At 42.8% G+C, this 16,686-nt stretch overlaps 1 protein-coding gene across 3 annotated transcripts in view; it reads right to left on the reverse strand.

The window, feature by feature from the left end:
• Positions 1-1,937: 1,937 nt before the first annotated feature.
• CNGA3 (cyclic nucleotide gated channel subunit alpha 3) overlaps positions 1,938-16,686 on the reverse strand; it is a 36,566-nt gene continuing 21,817 nt past the window's right edge. For 2 of the 3 annotated variants that reach the window (XM_065075455.1, XM_065075442.1), the window contains 4 exons: positions 12,457-12,588; positions 10,635-10,742; positions 9,593-9,699; positions 1,938-6,262 (listed from right to left, as the gene is read on the reverse strand). In XM_065075455.1, coding sequence (XP_064931527.1) covers positions 4,854-6,262; positions 9,593-9,699; positions 10,635-10,742; positions 12,457-12,588 — 1,756 coding nt within the window. In that variant the 3' untranslated portion in view covers positions 1,938-4,853. The remainder of the gene's footprint in view (positions 6,263-9,592; positions 9,700-10,634; positions 10,743-12,456; positions 12,589-16,686) is intronic. The other variant, XM_021287674.2, reaches the window with a different exon arrangement.

The following is a 16,686-nucleotide window of genomic DNA, read 5'->3' on the forward strand; positions in this document are numbered from 1 at the left end:
TAAGCAAATTTCTTTTATGTTTCTGCACTTCTGTGTTTAGTAACCAACCCCTAATTTACCTGCACAAGTAAGACAGGCCTCTGCTAGAGCTGGACAGGGTCCTCCTTGGCCTCTTGGGAGGACAAGCCTTTGGTGTGGCAGCTATAGCCATTGACGCTGCGTCCTGTGCTCTCCCTGCAGCAGCTGAGCAGAAGCAGTAAAGCTGATGAATCACAGAATCATGTAGGTGGGGAAAGGCCTTTAGGATCATCGAGTAAGAGGAAAAATCTCTGTGAAAACTGCTGCTGTTTCTGGAGTAAAGCTAATGTTTGTATTCATCCTTGAAGCTGAGGATGCCCTGCTGTCCTGCTCTCGTGGTTATAGAATCTCATTTTACTTAAGTAATGCGACTCTTCCCTTCCCTTCTTGCTCAACTCTTGGGGTGCAGAGCAGGGAGGATTGCAAAGACAGAACAGCAGAATTTTATTTTCCACAGTAAAGCTGCAAGGCCAGTTGGCAGCAGCAAGGCCCAGCCTTTGATTTGTGAGCTGGGAAGGGCTGCAAAATATGAATTTCAGAAACAAAAGGCCCAACTGTGTTTAGACCCAGGACTTGCATGTGTTTCCCTCCCCTCCATCCAAGACAGAATGGAAGGGAGCAGGGCTGCCCCATCCTGCTGCTAAGGACTCCCCAGGCAGCAGCATCCTTGGGCTTGGAGGGAGAGGGGAGTTCCCTCAGGAGAGCTGCCACAGCTGAAGTCTTGTGCTTTAGCTGCCTGTACAGTTGCCAGATCCATTTAGTGCATAATTCATTTTGCTCTCAGCGATATACAAAGGGATTTTATGAATGATAAATTCTATAAACAAGGGGTCAATTCTTTCTGTCTGTTCCAGGATGGAAACATTAAGAGAAGAGCCTGGGGACTTTGAAGCCAAGCGAAGTACAAATGCTGTCATCTCGCAGATCTTCAGGATGAAGAGCAGCTCTCCTGTAGTCAGCCTGAGCGTTATCTTGTCGGACAACCTGGCCTTGGTTTGGCCTGTGAAACCCTCTCCCATCAATGTGTCTTCCAATCAGCAACATAGGGACCAGTTCAGAGAAAGCACTAACGCTTTTGCAGAGGAAAGGAAAACGGTTTGTTTCTTAATGTAAAGCAAAGCCCTCTCTGCTTGTAGGTTAATAAAACTGTAAAGCAGGTACCTGAGAGAAAAGAATTAAAGGCAAGAGTTGTTCCTTCCCTGAGCTGTTTCTGCAGAAAGGGCTGCATAGCCAAGGTCCCCCCTTGGCTGCGTGTGAGGGGTTTTCTGTACACACACACACCCCCACCCCCCCCCCCCGCTACTGTTTTGCTGTCACCACTGTTTCTGTTGTCTTAGTTAACTGAATTTTCCATAATGGAGCTTTCTACTGTTTAAAAAAATAAAAAATCAGTAAAACAATAGTAGGGAGTGAGTGGAAAAAGATGGGTGCTGCTATTGAGAGCACTTCAGAGAGGGGCAAGACCTGAATCGTTTGCAGTTATGGAGCAGGGCCTGTGATTCGAGGCCCCATTGGTAGGTGACCTGTGTGTGTGCGAGTAGCAGAGATCTGCAACCACTTTTATTTCTGCTGGACAAGGTGCCATCCCCACTGTGCTGCCCTGCATGGAGCTGGGGAAGGGGGAACAGGAGAAGGGGGGCAGCAGCAGGAGGAGCCCAGCCCCCCTAGGGTGGTGGTGGGGCTCTTGTGCCTGTGTGGGATCTGCAAACACAGTGATGGTGTCAAAACTGGGCATGGGACCAAAGCAGTGTGCTGGCTGCTCTAGAACACCACCCCTGCCACTTGGTTTTCTGTCACTTCATCTCCCTGCTCCTGCTAATGATTCTTCTGGGCTGTGAAATATTGGCGTGATCAAAGTCTGTCATGAAATGCTAAAATCCAGAGGGCTATGGATAAGAGAAAACACAGAGTTGCCTGAATGTTACTCAGAATATTTTAATGTACATGCTGTAGCCACATTAAAGAAGGGGAAACATCTTAAAGAGATGAAAGGTGTCAAAGATGTGGTTTCATCATGCCAAAAGCTGTATATTTCAAAGTGACTGAAGCCAACAGGATAAAAATAGCTCTTCTTCTGGCACATGAAAACCAGATCAAGAGGCATGAAAAAAGGAAGAGCAAATATGTATTTAACCGATACATTAGGCTGTTCTGATCCATCGGGTAATGAAGCAGTCTTGTGTTTGTGGAGTTTAAGAGGTATAAATAGTACTTCAAACAGTCCTATTTGTAGATACGTAGTAGGCTGGAACAGCTGTAGTATGTTGGGTAGAGAGTTAGATATTTACAGAGAATGATGACTGATACACAACACAACTGTAAGTATGATACCCCAACCAGATACAGTGTTTGCATAACACAACAGTGAACGTCAGCTCGCAGGTGAGTGCAGAACCTGCCTGTTACCAGGGCAGAGTTGCGATTTCAGCAGCCTGTGCCTGCACCGCCTGTGCCCACACTGCCCGTGCTTTCAGCAACCCACCCCTGCCACAAGGAGCCTCTTGTACATCCCACTTTTGTCTCAAGCCCATGAGGAAAATAAAGACAAGATGAAGCTGAAGGACCAGAACTCCCACTCTAGACTAGATCTAACTAACTTTCCCAAGCCCTCATTTTAGTTAGTGGGAATCTTGATAATAGAGGTTTAAGCCCGACCTACAGTAGATATGTAAGTCTAGTTGAATTCTCAGCTGCTGATAACAAGAATTTAGACATGGGCTATATGTGGACATCTATCACCTGGTGGTCCCTTTGCCAGTGTTTTTGGCAAAGTGTCATATGGCGGGGCACAGCCGCTTGCCCAGAGACCGGTACTCACTCTCAGCAGTTGTGCTCAGTTTACCAAATCAACCACCTTTTTTAATTTCATTACCATCTGGTTAAACCACCCTCTTCTCAGGGGGTTTAGCACCAATTTTCCAGCAGGCCGTCTATTCCCATATGCTGTCAGGGCTGAGGACAACTAAAGGCAGGGCACTGCCCGTGGCAATACCCAGCGCCACCGGAGGATCCTGCCTCCATGCTGTGGCTGCTGAACAGCCTTTGCTACTCTGTACACTTCTGAAGTCAGTGAGGTACCAGAGGGTAAAAGTAACACTGGGCAAGCCACATAATAGTACAGGAAAAAAAAAAATGAAAGCTAATATCTTCCCAGTGGGAGCATATTGGAGAAATCCCCTCAGCAGGAGGGAGAGAAACTTGGAACAAAAGTGGAAGCGGCAGGGTGGAAGAGGCTGAGAGGGTGTGTAGGAGGCAAATCCTGAGGTTGCAAGGGTACAGAGCAAGAAACCTCCGTACCATTCTGCCCTGACTGTCACAAGCAGACTGAGTGCACCAGACCTGCATATTCGCCCCAGAGCCAGACTATTGGCAGAGACAACTGTTCTGCTGCATGTAGAAAAGCAACCAGCATAAATGGCTCCTAGGAGCAGGACCTGTGCAAATGTGGCCTTCATTTGTGCTTAATAAAGGAAACATGGTAGTGTGACTACTTTAGAGAAGAGCTGGCACTGGAGAAGGTTCAGATTGGATTTCAGGAAAAAATTATTCACAGAGAAGGTTGTGAAGCTGTGGACCAGGCTGCCCAGGGAAGTGGTGGAGTCACCATCCCTGGAGGCATTTAAAAGGCATATAATATAGATGAGGTTCTTACAGACATGGTTTAGTGCCAGACTTAGGTTAACAGTTGGGCTCAATCTTGAGGGTCTCTTCCAACCAAAATGATTCTATGAAATAGCGAAAAGAGGGGAAGTAGGCATCATTCAATGAAGTAAAGAGGAAGAAAACACAGGCCTACCAGCATGGAAGACTTTGCAACTCAGGGCTTCATCTCCCTGCCCTGCAGAAACCCTGCTGGGGGCTAAAAGCTGGTGGGCACAGGCTGTCTGTACTTGCCAGCCTGTGCAGGACTCTCCAGGACAGAGAGTATTTTTTCACTCGGATTTCTACTCTGCCAGCCTCCCTCCAGGACTGCCCACTTGCTGAGAGGGAATTCACTCAAGACTCTCCATCTAGGAGCTGCATACAGCAGACTCCCTCCTTTCTCTTCCCCAGTTCAGAGAAGCTGTGTTGCCACAAGTGCTTTCCACCAGTGAGCTTCACCTTCCAGGTGAGAGTTTTACCAGTGTGGATGGGGCCACACTTAAAAAATCAGAGATGGATGTCCCACTTTCTCCCCAGGCGAAGCAGTCGCAGAGCAGCAAAGGCTGTGGCAGATCATGCCAGCAAGGACGTGAGTGAGCACCGTCACTCTGTCCCCATGGTCCTTTGCACAGAGCCCAGCTCATGAGGAAGACTCAGACTAAAGATGCAGGCTGGGCACGTGCTGCTGCTGAGCTGTGCTCCAGCTGTTGGCCCAGATGCTTCACAGTGAAAGAACAAAAGTTTTTGAGAAGCTTGGACGTGCATCCACGCATTTAATCGGCTCCTCGGGTAGCAAGGTAGAGCATGTACCCTATAAACATTTTCTGAAGCCCTCAAAAAAATCTGATCTCTTCTACTTTAAGTACAAAGCCTTCTTAACGCAACATGTGTGGGACAAGACAGTGTATCCAGACTTACATGTACCATACATACTAGATGTTCTCAGCGTGACTTTTAAGAAACCCACTCCCAGTACAAAAAAGTACCCAAGTGCCAGACCAAAATCTCCCCCTAAGAAGGTTCCAGTGTTCTATTTACAAGAAAATACCACTTCAGTTAAAAACACTAAAAACGATTCTCTTTAGTTCATATAAAAATAATCATGTCTATGTATGCACACACATATTTACATACATTTATGGCTTTCACATGCTTCAACCTTCTCCAAGAAGTGAGGGAATAGAAATGCTCCATTACTGCTTTTTCTCCTCCTCAGGTTTTTCAGCCTCTGCTTCTCCAACCGATAAAGTGCCACTACCGTATTTTTTCACTCGGGTTTCTACCCTAGCAAGTCTTTGCTTCACCTTTTGTTGAGATGAGGAGTATTCTGCCAAGAGCCGAGCAAACCTCGTCTGCAGCGTATCCAGAGCTGTTTCAAGTTTTTCTATTTTTTCTTCCAAGTCTTTTGGGTCAGCTCCTGCTTTTGCTGCTTCCTCATCTATTAAATTGTCTTTCATCAGAATTTGTCGCCCTTTCTCTTCCAGAGCCTTTTTGGCTTCTGGATATTCTGTGAGGGCTTCCATTAAATCATCTTTAGACAAGCAGAATAAATCAGAATAACCAATGCTCCTTATGTTGGCTGTCCTCCTGTTGCCAGATTTGCTACCTTTGATGTTTAGGATGCTGATTTCACCGAAGTAGCTGCCATCGCTTAGGACTACAAATTGGGTTACGCCATCATCTGCCACCACAGCCAATTTTCCCTCCTTAATAATGTACATTTCTCTCCCAATATCTCCCTTTTTGCAAATGTAGTCCCCAGGACTGAAGACCGTAGGTTTCAGTTTCAGCACCAGCTCAATGAGAAGTCCAGCTTCACAGTCCTGGAAGATACGCACTTTCTTCAGCGTGTCCAAATGGACGTTGATGGCAATTTCAGCCTTCAACTTGTCAGGCAGATTTTTGAGAACTTCCTTCTCATCCACTGTTTTCTTGTTGGTCCAGAGGTAATCAAACCACTTAATAACCCTGGCTTCCAAATCCTTAGTCACTTTTCGGAAATGCATGTACTGTTTAATGGAATCGACCTTGGCCTGGAACTCTGCCCTGGAGGCGTTCATGTTGGAAATCATGGAGCCCACGTTACCGACGATGGTAGCGAAGATCAGCACGCCCACCAGGAAGTCAATGACCACAAAGAGATACTCCTCATCTTTCACCGGTGGAGGCGTTTCTCCGATGGTCGTCAGCGTGAGCGTCGACCAGTACAGACTGTAAATGTACTTTCTCGAGAGGCGCGCGTACTCTGGAATGGAGGTGTTGGGGTAGACCCAAGAGTCGGTTCCAAATCCGATGACCTTCGAAATGGCAAAGTATATACAGGCGTTCCAGTGGATGATAATAAGAATGTACAAGACAAGATTTCCAATACGGAACATGTTTGGATAATTTGTCCTGGTTTCTGTACGATCAAAAAACTCAAAGAGCCGAGAAATCCTCAGCAAGCGGTTAAATCGCAGCTCAGGGTAGTTCAAACCAAGCTTCAAATATGCCAGGTCAGTTGGCACAAGAGACAGCACATCCAGTTTGAACTGCAGCATTTTGGTGTAATGATCTCGTAATTTCTTTTCATCCTGAACTAGCAAGCCTTGTTCAAGGAAGCCTTCAAAGAACAAAAATATGTATTTTACTTGTTAGAATAAAAATACCATCAACAATACTGAGTGACTTACATTGCAGATACCTGAGAACACTGAAATTTGTACTGTTATGCATACAGGTGTTGATACACTGAGTTCATTTAATAAAAAATATTCAGTTGCAAATTGAGATATTTCAATTAAGTTTCAAAGCTGATATATAATGATGTAGAGCAATGACTCTATGATTACCACAGTGCTCCCTGCCCCTTTCTGCTCTATTCTGGGAGAGCTGTACCTTTGCCTTTTAGATAACTTTAAGGAAAAAAAAGAAAAGGGGGGGAGGGGGCGCAGATTCGAATGCCTCATTTTTCATGAATTGTTGACATGAGTCATACCTAAAGTTAAGCAAGTGTTAAACAATAGTGTATAAAATCAGAGTGGAATATTTTAAAATAAATACCAAGAATAAGTAGGTATAGTGGATTGTTGGAAGCTTCTTCAAAACAACACAGATACCCTTGAGATAATGAAATCCATCTTTTTCTTCCCCCGAGCCATGTTTCTCCTCTTGTGTCCAATGTGAAAGCTGACAGGATTTTTCATTTGGGGACAATGGTTTGCACCTTTTATGTGTTTCTTGTGAGAGCTACTAAGCAGAATTTTGTACATTTGTATTTCTTCATTCAAATGACTTTGGAAAGTATAAGATTTTTTAAATTATGAGAAGACGTGAGCTGTGGTAAAAGTCCTTAAACTGCATCTGTGTGAGAGTTCTCACAGAAAGGCTGCCTGAGCAGCACAGCCACAGTGCTGTTTTGTACCTCGGAAAGCATAAGATGTTGAAAATGTTCCAGAAGGAACAGCGAATGCACTGTAAAATGTTGCAATTGCAAGTGGAGATGTTCAACTGTCTGCCCACCACACCAGCCAGGAGCAGAAGTCCACTGAGGGAAAAACAAAACATTCCCTGTGTGTTGGGGGTTATTGCATTTTGCTAATCCTTTAGCAATCTACAAGCAGCAGCTTTCTCAGCAAAGCATCTGCTGACGAAGACCAAGCTGCATTTCTTTCTGCCCTGCTCAGCACAGCTGTATTTCTGGAATACGTGTGTATCTGTACAGCTGCCTCATGTATATGTGTGTATCTGTCTTTGGGTATCTGCAAACTGATGGGACCGCAAGTGGCAGTAGTTCCTGTGCCATAAATATGTTACCTCGTAGACACTTGCTGAAAGAAGAGACTGGACAACGCCCTCAGACACATGGTGTGAACTGTGGGGTTGTCATATGCAGGGACAGGAGTTGCACTTGATGATCCTTGTGGGTCCCTTCCAACTCAGGACATTCTGTGATTCTATGACCTGCTGCTGAGAGATGTGAATCATTCCTCTTCACAGGACACAGTCACTAAATAGGTGAAACACAGTGACAGAGGCCCTGCAGCCAGACCGGAATGCAGTACAGAGAACCTGACGTGGATCACGGCAGTTGTGGGGCTGCCTAGAACACAGATCAAAGCCTGTCCATAGACAGTGGGGAGTTGCACTCTTCCCCAAAGGCTTCCAGGACCTCTGGCCCCAGGGCAGATGGACCTTGCAGACTTAGAGGAAAAGGCAGCAGACACAGCCAGAGCCAGGAGGGCTAGTTAAGAGAGCTGACAAAGATTGCAGCACCTAAAAGAAGTGACTCCCTCATTTTTAGTGCCTGAAACTGCAGCAGACACCTGCACTGAAGCATTCAGCAGGTCTCCGCAGCAAGTCTGCAGCTCCAGTCCAGGCCTGCAATGGCAGCCTTCTAACCACGTTGAACATCTGTAAAATCATTATCAGGACACACCTGGAAATTTTATAACTTGCATTACCCTGGACATGCCCAATTTCTGCCCGGTTCTTTCCCATCACAATAACATATGTAACTGCAGAAGAGAAACTTAGTTACCACTGTTGAAATTTTAACCATATAAAGAAGATTAAGCCCCCTGCCCTGCCTCAAATACAGCAATCTTGATTTAGGCTGCTATCTGAAATAGACTTTCCTGTTGAACAAGGTACCTGCTACATTTAAGAATTTGGCTTGCCATGAGTTGTGCGCTTCCAAAAGTGACAGCATTTTTAGCCTCTGTCTTGTAATTATGTTTACAACTTGTCACAAGCCATAATTAATGTCAAGCTGTCAGCATGATTTAAAAAAGAAAAAAGAAAATTTAAAGATCAAAGACTTAAAAGTACTCTCATTTTCACGACCCTTTCAAGGGACTTTTTAGGGCTGTATCTGTACCAGTAAACAGAATAAGCCAGGAAATGTCCTCTGGCCTCGAGACCAGCCACCATTCACACAGAAGTTCTCCCAGCCCCCTTCGAAAATGACACCATGAACAACACCCAACCTCTGCTGTCCTGCCAGCTGTGCCCAGACACTGCCTGAGGGAGTGCTGGCTGCCGTAGACCGCAGTGCATGCAACCAAGCACATCAAAGGCTATTCTAGCAATTTAATGGTATGGATCACTGTACGTCATTACTTAGGCCTGTGTTACAACTTTGTTTCGCTTAAAACAGATATCCCTTTAAGGCTAGAATCTGTATCAGCTGGGCATGTGCAAATACAGAATCTTCTCAGCCTGTCTGGAGTACAAAAGCAGGGACAGGAAGCTGAAGAGAAGCACTTTACACATGACATGGCATGGTCCTCACGGATCCATCGGGTTCACACTTCCTTCAGGAAGGCAGGACCTAAGCAGAGGTGCCTGGGTTAATCCCGTACCACCACCCTCCTGGGTTAACCCAATAACCACCACCAAGCACTGGGAGACCCAGCCAGGACCTCGCAGAGGATGCAGGAGATAGACCTGATGGCAGCACTGCTGGTTCCAGGCAGGGGGCTGCAGACTGGAGGCTGGAGGTGGGGGCCAGGTCTTGCTCTTGGCCAACTCAATGATCACTTCTGTGCCGCACAACTCGGCTAAGAAAATGCAGCACTTGAGGGGTGCCTTGGTTTCTTGCCCAATCTAATGAGCACAAGCAATGTATCATGCACAGAGTGATCATGACATGCAAAGTGCCTCATCCTTCCTTCCCCACACAGGCTATTACAGTGGTTATTCAGTCAGTGTCTGGTACGTCTATTAAGCAATGGTAGATCTGAATTTAGAGACAATTGAAGTGCAGGTGTTGCGATGTCCAGTCTTAGAACAATCCAAGCTTGTCAGACACTTCGTCTTCCCAAAGCCTCCACATCTGGGCTTTGCTGGAGACAGACTACTACACTGATCAGACCCCAGAAAGGAATTTGTTTCCAGCCTTTATAGATCCATGCTGTATCTGAAAACACTGTGAAACTCCAGAAAGACTCACCTGTCCTGAATCTGACAAACATGTCAAGAACATAGATGATATCAGAGCCATAATCCAAGAACAGCCATAATTTAATATGGTCAACTTGTAGCTCATCAAAGCAGGCTCTAAAGAAACAAAGATATAATAATAATAATAATAATAATAATAATAATAATAATAATAATAATAATAATAATAATAATACACCAACTGCATAAGCAGAGTTCTTGCAATGTGTGTCCTAGCAGCATGTTAATGCACACTACCAGCACTGAAAAATTAAGGGCAGCATAGCTCCATGCCTAGATATCTGCACACTAGAGCTCTGTCTAAACAGACTCTAGGATCTTTTAGGTGTTTAGGCCAGGAGCAAAACCCAAACACATAGTTGCTACACAAGTGCACTTACAGAGGAATACACATATCCTACAATTAAACATGCATCGGATTTCAATGGGTACGCATCTCCATTGAGATAATTCCCAAATAAAATATTTGTTTCTGAGTGGCAAGCCAGCCTCATCTCTCCCTTTCATCTGACAGAGCTTAGGTGAGTCATTTCCACACCACTTCATTACTTTGACTCAAAATTATTTCCACATTTTACAAGGGAAAATAAATACTTGAGTAAAATCCTTCCACCCTTCAGGCATCTACAGATGTATGACATTAATTTAGGATGACCCAACACTGTCCATACCCTTCTGTTCACTCCTGGTTGATGGGAAGACCTGTCCCAGCAGCGGTTACAGAGTCTGTGGTGGCCACGGCCAATCCCTGTAGCTCGCCAGCAGGTGGCACGCAAAGGCCACCACCAGCTCTTATGGGGACACTCATCGCAAGTTACAACAAACTGGTTTTAGACAAGATAAAAAGAAACATTGGCCGTCTACTCCCAGTGGCATGTTTATCATATATCCCTAAGGGTATATTAACTGTAAAGCTTCCAGGTAAGCCACCCAAAAAATACTGCAGGGAGATAAGCAGGTGATTTACACAGGAAACATGAGACTAAACACTAAAATTGAAACCTAACATTATTATTAACTTAAATCCATACCTGCACACTAGCATACACCAGTTATAGAATACAGGTGCTGCAATAATGGTCAGCCAGTTGTAGTAAATATTGCTTGAAGGATCTATCACAAAGATCTCTTTTTTCTTCCTGCAAAGTAAAACGGGCAGATTTACACTGGAAATTTAATGAAGTGACCTGCTGGATCGCCCTCCCTGGAGGCCGCTCATCTCATGAGGTCACAGCTGCCTAAGAAGAGAAAGTATCCATGCAGGCAGCTCCAGACGAGATACCAAATATTATTTGCCTGACCCAACTTTGGAAAAAGTAAGAGTGAAAAGAAAAATAGAGACATTCACGTTGGCCAAGCTCAAAACCACACCCCTTCTGCATATGACCCCCACTGAAAATAAAGGAAAAACATTAAATGTTTCTTATTATCTTTCCAGCTAGAAGGCTATGGTCCACTGCTAGAGAAAGAGCCTTCATTTGCAGATTAATGTTAATGTTTTTGGAAAGTCCTATTACTGAAATGACTTTATGAGCACACATTTAAACAAGTAAAATACATAGGTATTCAAATACATGTTCATACAAGTAAGACTGTGTGCACACACACATAGTGTGTGACTAGAACTAAAACATGTATCATTATACAAAAGCACATTTCACACACTCACAGTCCTGGCTCCCTAGGCCTCAGAACAGTGAGAGATACTAGGTGAAGCATACAGGCCTGGAATCCAGATAAGATGTACAGAACAGCACGGCTAATGACACATGTAGAGTACTCTTAGAAGTGCCCTTCCCCAGCATGAGAAAGGTTGATGCGGTATAGCCAGCATTAGGCATGTTGTATGGAACCAGAGAAATTATGTATTAGTGGATTGGGAGGCCCAGGCCCACAGCTGCAGAAGTTATTTCAACATAGTGTGATCTGTGAACCGCATAATAGCGTGGAGAGTGCACGACCAGGCAAGGCTTGGATAGGTATTTGTGCGACTCTTCCTAATCTCCAGGAATCTAAAAATATTAAAATGTTATGACAATTTATTTCATATTTGTGCATACTTCTGGCATTATCCTTGCTGTCAGCTGAACGTGAGATGACAGTTTTATTCTAAAAAGTGTTTGCCATCTTCACACAGTTAAGCTCAGGCTCCCACTACATGGCAATTGAAGCTGAAAGAAAATGCTTACAAGAAAGGCTTTCAAATAAAACAAAGCTTTGATTAAGAAATTCAAGATCTTGAGATCAGGCAGATTCCATCTGGAAGCAATTCCTAACTACATGTCCCCATGCCTACAGAGCACATGCCACCACACACATATATATAAACTCACAGTATATTACCCTCACATATTCCTTAACTGTGAAGTCAGCTCAAATGTATTACCTTTTTATTGTTATTTTTTATGACTCGTAATACTAAATAGTACTATGTTTGGATCAGCTTTGGGGGAACAAAACAAGAGTAGGATCCACTTCTGTCAAAAGCATTCAAATGATCCCATTTTCTTGCAGAAATACAGCATCTCCTCATCAGCTGAAGCAAACTTTAGTGAACACCAGTAATGAACAGCACCACATTAAGTAAGCAAATATGCCAGTCAGTGTAATAAGGAAACTTATTAGTACACCCAGAAACTGTTTGTGACAGGTCTAAACACAGATCTTAAAGATGCAACAAGTTTGCTGAGCAGTTGCACCTTTCCAAAGGGAAAAGCATATTAAAGATTTGACAGGCTAACATTCTGCAGTCTACAGAAAATAACTGTGGTGGAAGTGTAATGATGAAATGCCATACCATGCTTTGTAGTGTAGGAGGTGTGTCACAGGCACATATTCATTATTTATACTTACTCTTCTTTTTTTTTATCATCTTTTTTGTCATCTTTCTTTTCCTCTTTCTTTTCCTCCTTCTTTTCCTCCTTCTTCTCCTCTTTCTTTTCCTCTTTTTTCTCCTCTTTAACCTCTTTCTTTTCTTCCTTTTTGCTGTACAACACAACGTAAGGCTTAGCAATATTACCAATATTCTAGCAGTTAAGGGAGCGGGTGGATGTCGAGGTACAGGAAACTAGACTAGACTCCAGACAAGAGTAGGACAGGGATCCAACTGGTGACAACGGTTTACAGGCTGAGGCCTCTTGAACTGACACCACCACACTAACACATCAGGTAATCAGCTGGCTGATTCCATGCATTAGTCACTCTTACTTTCTTGACCTATTCTGACATTTGTGCACCAGGCAGATTTTAACCAAATGCTTCCAGTTTGTTTCATTCTTTAGAACTCAGGCATTTAAAAAGAAGTCTATCAAGTTATAATAGAACTTGAAATGGATTAACAACCTGTCAACATTCTTTGCATATCCAAAACCTCATAGTCACTGTCTGAAGCTTTTATGGTAATTGAACAAAATGAAACTTAATTTTCTCTCACAGTTCTTTAAAACCAACATGGCTCTAATTGGCTGATTACCTCTGGTTTCAACTATTGCCTTGGAGAAGAATCCTAGTCAATGTTTGAACAAATGCAGCAACTTCAGAAAAGAGGTGTGTTTTATTTAACTACATAGTAGCCATTTTATAAATGCTTTATAGTCAATATGATTAAGCCAACCTATTTTAGACCTCTGCAGTAGAGATCCAGTGTATCTACAAGACAGTCCGTATCTACGAGATTACTAGTGCCCTAAGGGCATTTTTTTTCTTTCCATCAACTGTAAAGGAAGAATGGATTGCCTAGCTCAGATGCGGGTGTCCATGTGTGACCAGAGGAGCCAGGCCCAAGTTGTTCTGCCTGTATTTGTTTGCCACTGTATTGAAAGGCTGAGCACCGAGCATGAAGTTCCACCCTTACTCACATCAATGGGAATTCTGCCTAGACTTAATGGAATCATGATTGTCTCCATGTTTATTAATTGCTTTTCATGTAATAAAGTAAAATATGGACCACTTAACAGAATTATATCTTACCATTCCATAGTATCCAGCACAGACCCACACTGCAAGATTTAACTCCAGATACGGTTTTTCATACTGTTCAAGTATGTATATCCTTTAGCTCATTAGAATGTGATAAGATATAAAGGTGGAACTAACTTCTCCCATTCTGAACTTTGTATGAACAGTCTTGAGCTATGTTAACTTATACAGACAGGCCTACACATCCTCTCCAAAAACTGCAGAAAGTTAACATCTTTCCTAAGATTTTGTCAAACTTAAGGCTAAACTTGCTACAGGGATTGGTCAAGAATCATGTAAGCTGAAGAGCTGCACTCATTTGCACAAGTAGAAAATTGAACAACTGAGATCTCCCTATTTTCTATCACAATTATTTTTTTTATTCTTTGAAGCAGAAAGTGTCCCCGTTGCTTAGACATAAAAGACTAAATGTTCCTGACACTACAGGGTATGTGGATAAGGCATATAGAAACATAATTCCCCATACATAAGATCCAGTTTGGATGAAAACTGGGACTCCTTCTCCCATGGAAGCTACATGTTGTCCTCTGAACTGCCAGGATTGGGTCTCGTTTTCCCTTGCACTAGTGTCAATAAATGACAAATTAGTTCAATGAAAGCAACATTTCACAGCAAAGACAGAATACGTAATAACAGTTGAAAAAGTGCTGCTTACTGGATTTGAACCGACAGGTGAAAAGTTTAGTGAGCTCACTTGTGCTTTGCATGTATACTTGCTTGCATTACTCAGCTCAGAGAAAAATCTATGCTGTGAATAGCAGTCCTGTCTATGAATGTGCTTGTTACAGGAAGAAAAAAGCACTACAAGGCAGAAGACAACAGTCGCCGATTTTAAGACAGCAGTAGCTTTCACCTGTCAGCAACAAGCACCTCTTCCAATTCTCACCCTTAGGCATTTCCATAGTGATGTAGCATCACAGTGTAATTTGGAAAAGCCCACATTCCTTTGCTAAAAAATGCTGAAATCCTACACTCTCCCATGTCCAGGGAAATACCTACCAAGTTGACCAACACTATTGAAACATTTCAAATTAGACACTGCAAGGGAGCATAACTGGAAAAGAACCTTTGGGTTGACTGATCTTCTATTTGTACAGGCATTTCAACTCAAATAAACAGTTTTTCATTTACCAAGGCTGATTCTACATGGCAGTGGGAACTGCTGCTTAAGTATTTATTTCTCTGCCACAACTCCCCTGGACTTTTATTGCTTCTCTTCCAAATCCACCTCAAAAACTCCTTCCTATCTAAGAAACATGTCAAGATGTCACTGTGTATTACTATGCGTGGTGCCTGATCTAAAGGCCAATTCACAGTTGTTGTCGTTAGTGTTAAAGTAGCTCCTTGATACTTAAAATGTCTGGCTTTCTTATCAGAAAGGAAGAACTATGAGTAAATGTAATTTTCAAAGAGTAGGGTCACTGTACATTTATGGATGTTGTTATGCAGGGAAAAGTAGGTTGATACAGAGAATCAATCAAAAAGTCTCAGTGGTGGTGAACTCTCGAAGAGAATACTTTGACAGTTCTAACTTCCTCCTATGTGTTATATTTCACACAGCATCTAATGCCAATACTTCTTTTTCTCTGGCCTGAGATCTGCCACAAACTCATCTGTCAACTACAAGTATCTTTCACATGTAAGATTCTTCAGTTTCTGTGGCCTCTGTTCATCGCTCTATTGTGGTAACTCCCTACTTATCGTACTCCCACCTACGTGTAGTCTGGCAGTGGAAGTCACTAAAGGGTAAAGGTTGGCCATAATCAAAGACTTCAAAGCATCACCTACAGTTCCGCATGGGCAGGCACTCTTAGGTCTTTAACATAATGAAAAAGCCAAAGCTTCAAAAAGATCTGAATCTTTTATTCTTTATCAGTGCTATTGAGTAAACTAGAATCCAGTAACTAATAAGAAAAGATGTTGGTGCCTCTTCTCTTTGACAGCAATACAGGGGCATCCATTCTGTGCTTCCAGCATACTGAAAGCAGTGTGCATCTTCAGACTCAGAAAACATGTCTTCATCAACCACTGTGAAAACACTGTCATAGTCTCTGAATGAGTCAGATATTTGCCTTTCTCATCCCTCAAGTACTTTGCAAATCAAGTATGTTTCAGACTGTCAGGCAGGTAGACAGACAAGTGTTGTGTTCATTTAAAAATCATGAAACATTGGAAGGATGAAAGTTTTGCCCAAGGTACATGAGTCATTGTCAGAAACAGTGTAAGAAAGCAGTATTTCCATCCTAATTGGTCCTTTGGGCCCTGACTAGCAGGTTCCAGGCTTTTAGCACTTTTATTATACCAGTCTAAATAAAATTCTGCACATTTCTGTCAATGTTCACTGCACATGGATTTTTCTTTTTCATAAAAGTTATGCAAACCAAACCAAAAATTTTCTTCAGGAACAGGAAGACTTCTTGTTCAGGTATTTGCACAAAGCTTTTGCATCATCATTTTAAAAGTACAATTTGAGCTCATCTGTGATGGAGATATTTGGAGGAAAAAACCAACAGTTTCCTTAAAGTATTTCCGACATAATAAAAAACTGTGTCTATTATTTTAAATATTTGGTTTCACCTGGAAAGCAATGAAAAAAAATCATCATTATGTGTGACAAGAGATCTGCTGCTGGATGCTACAGAGCTGACATGTCCTCAGATAACTGTGATCCGAGACACGCAACAAATATTGGTGTTGGGTGATTTTAAATTTCAGGAGCTCTTCACCTTTTCAAGAGATTTCTCTTTGGTGTAACACTGTGAAATATCTTGGCAACTATATGAAACAGACTCCAAAGGACAGCTTCTGTCAGAGCTTCTGTTGCAATGCAAGCCTTTTTATGTTACCTGTCACTCTCTCTACACCTACATCAACAATATCTGCTGAACTGAAACACACATTTAAAAAAGATGGTCAGTTTTCACTTTGACTGCACACACAAGTGTTTTCAAGGTACCCTGATCAGTATCCACTTCTCATTTGAAAATCTGAAATTTTTTGTGGCACTTGATTTGCAGAAGGGGACTAGCATGTTAAAAGAGGAAAATCACTATTAGAAAATTAATACACGAATCTCATTTAAAACCTGAAGAATTAATAAATCAA

This window comes from Columba livia, chromosome 1 (assembly GCF_036013475.1).
Source record: "Columba livia isolate bColLiv1 breed racing homer chromosome 1, bColLiv1.pat.W.v2, whole genome shotgun sequence".
Lineage (NCBI taxonomy): Eukaryota > Metazoa > Chordata > Aves > Columbiformes > Columbidae > Columba > Columba livia.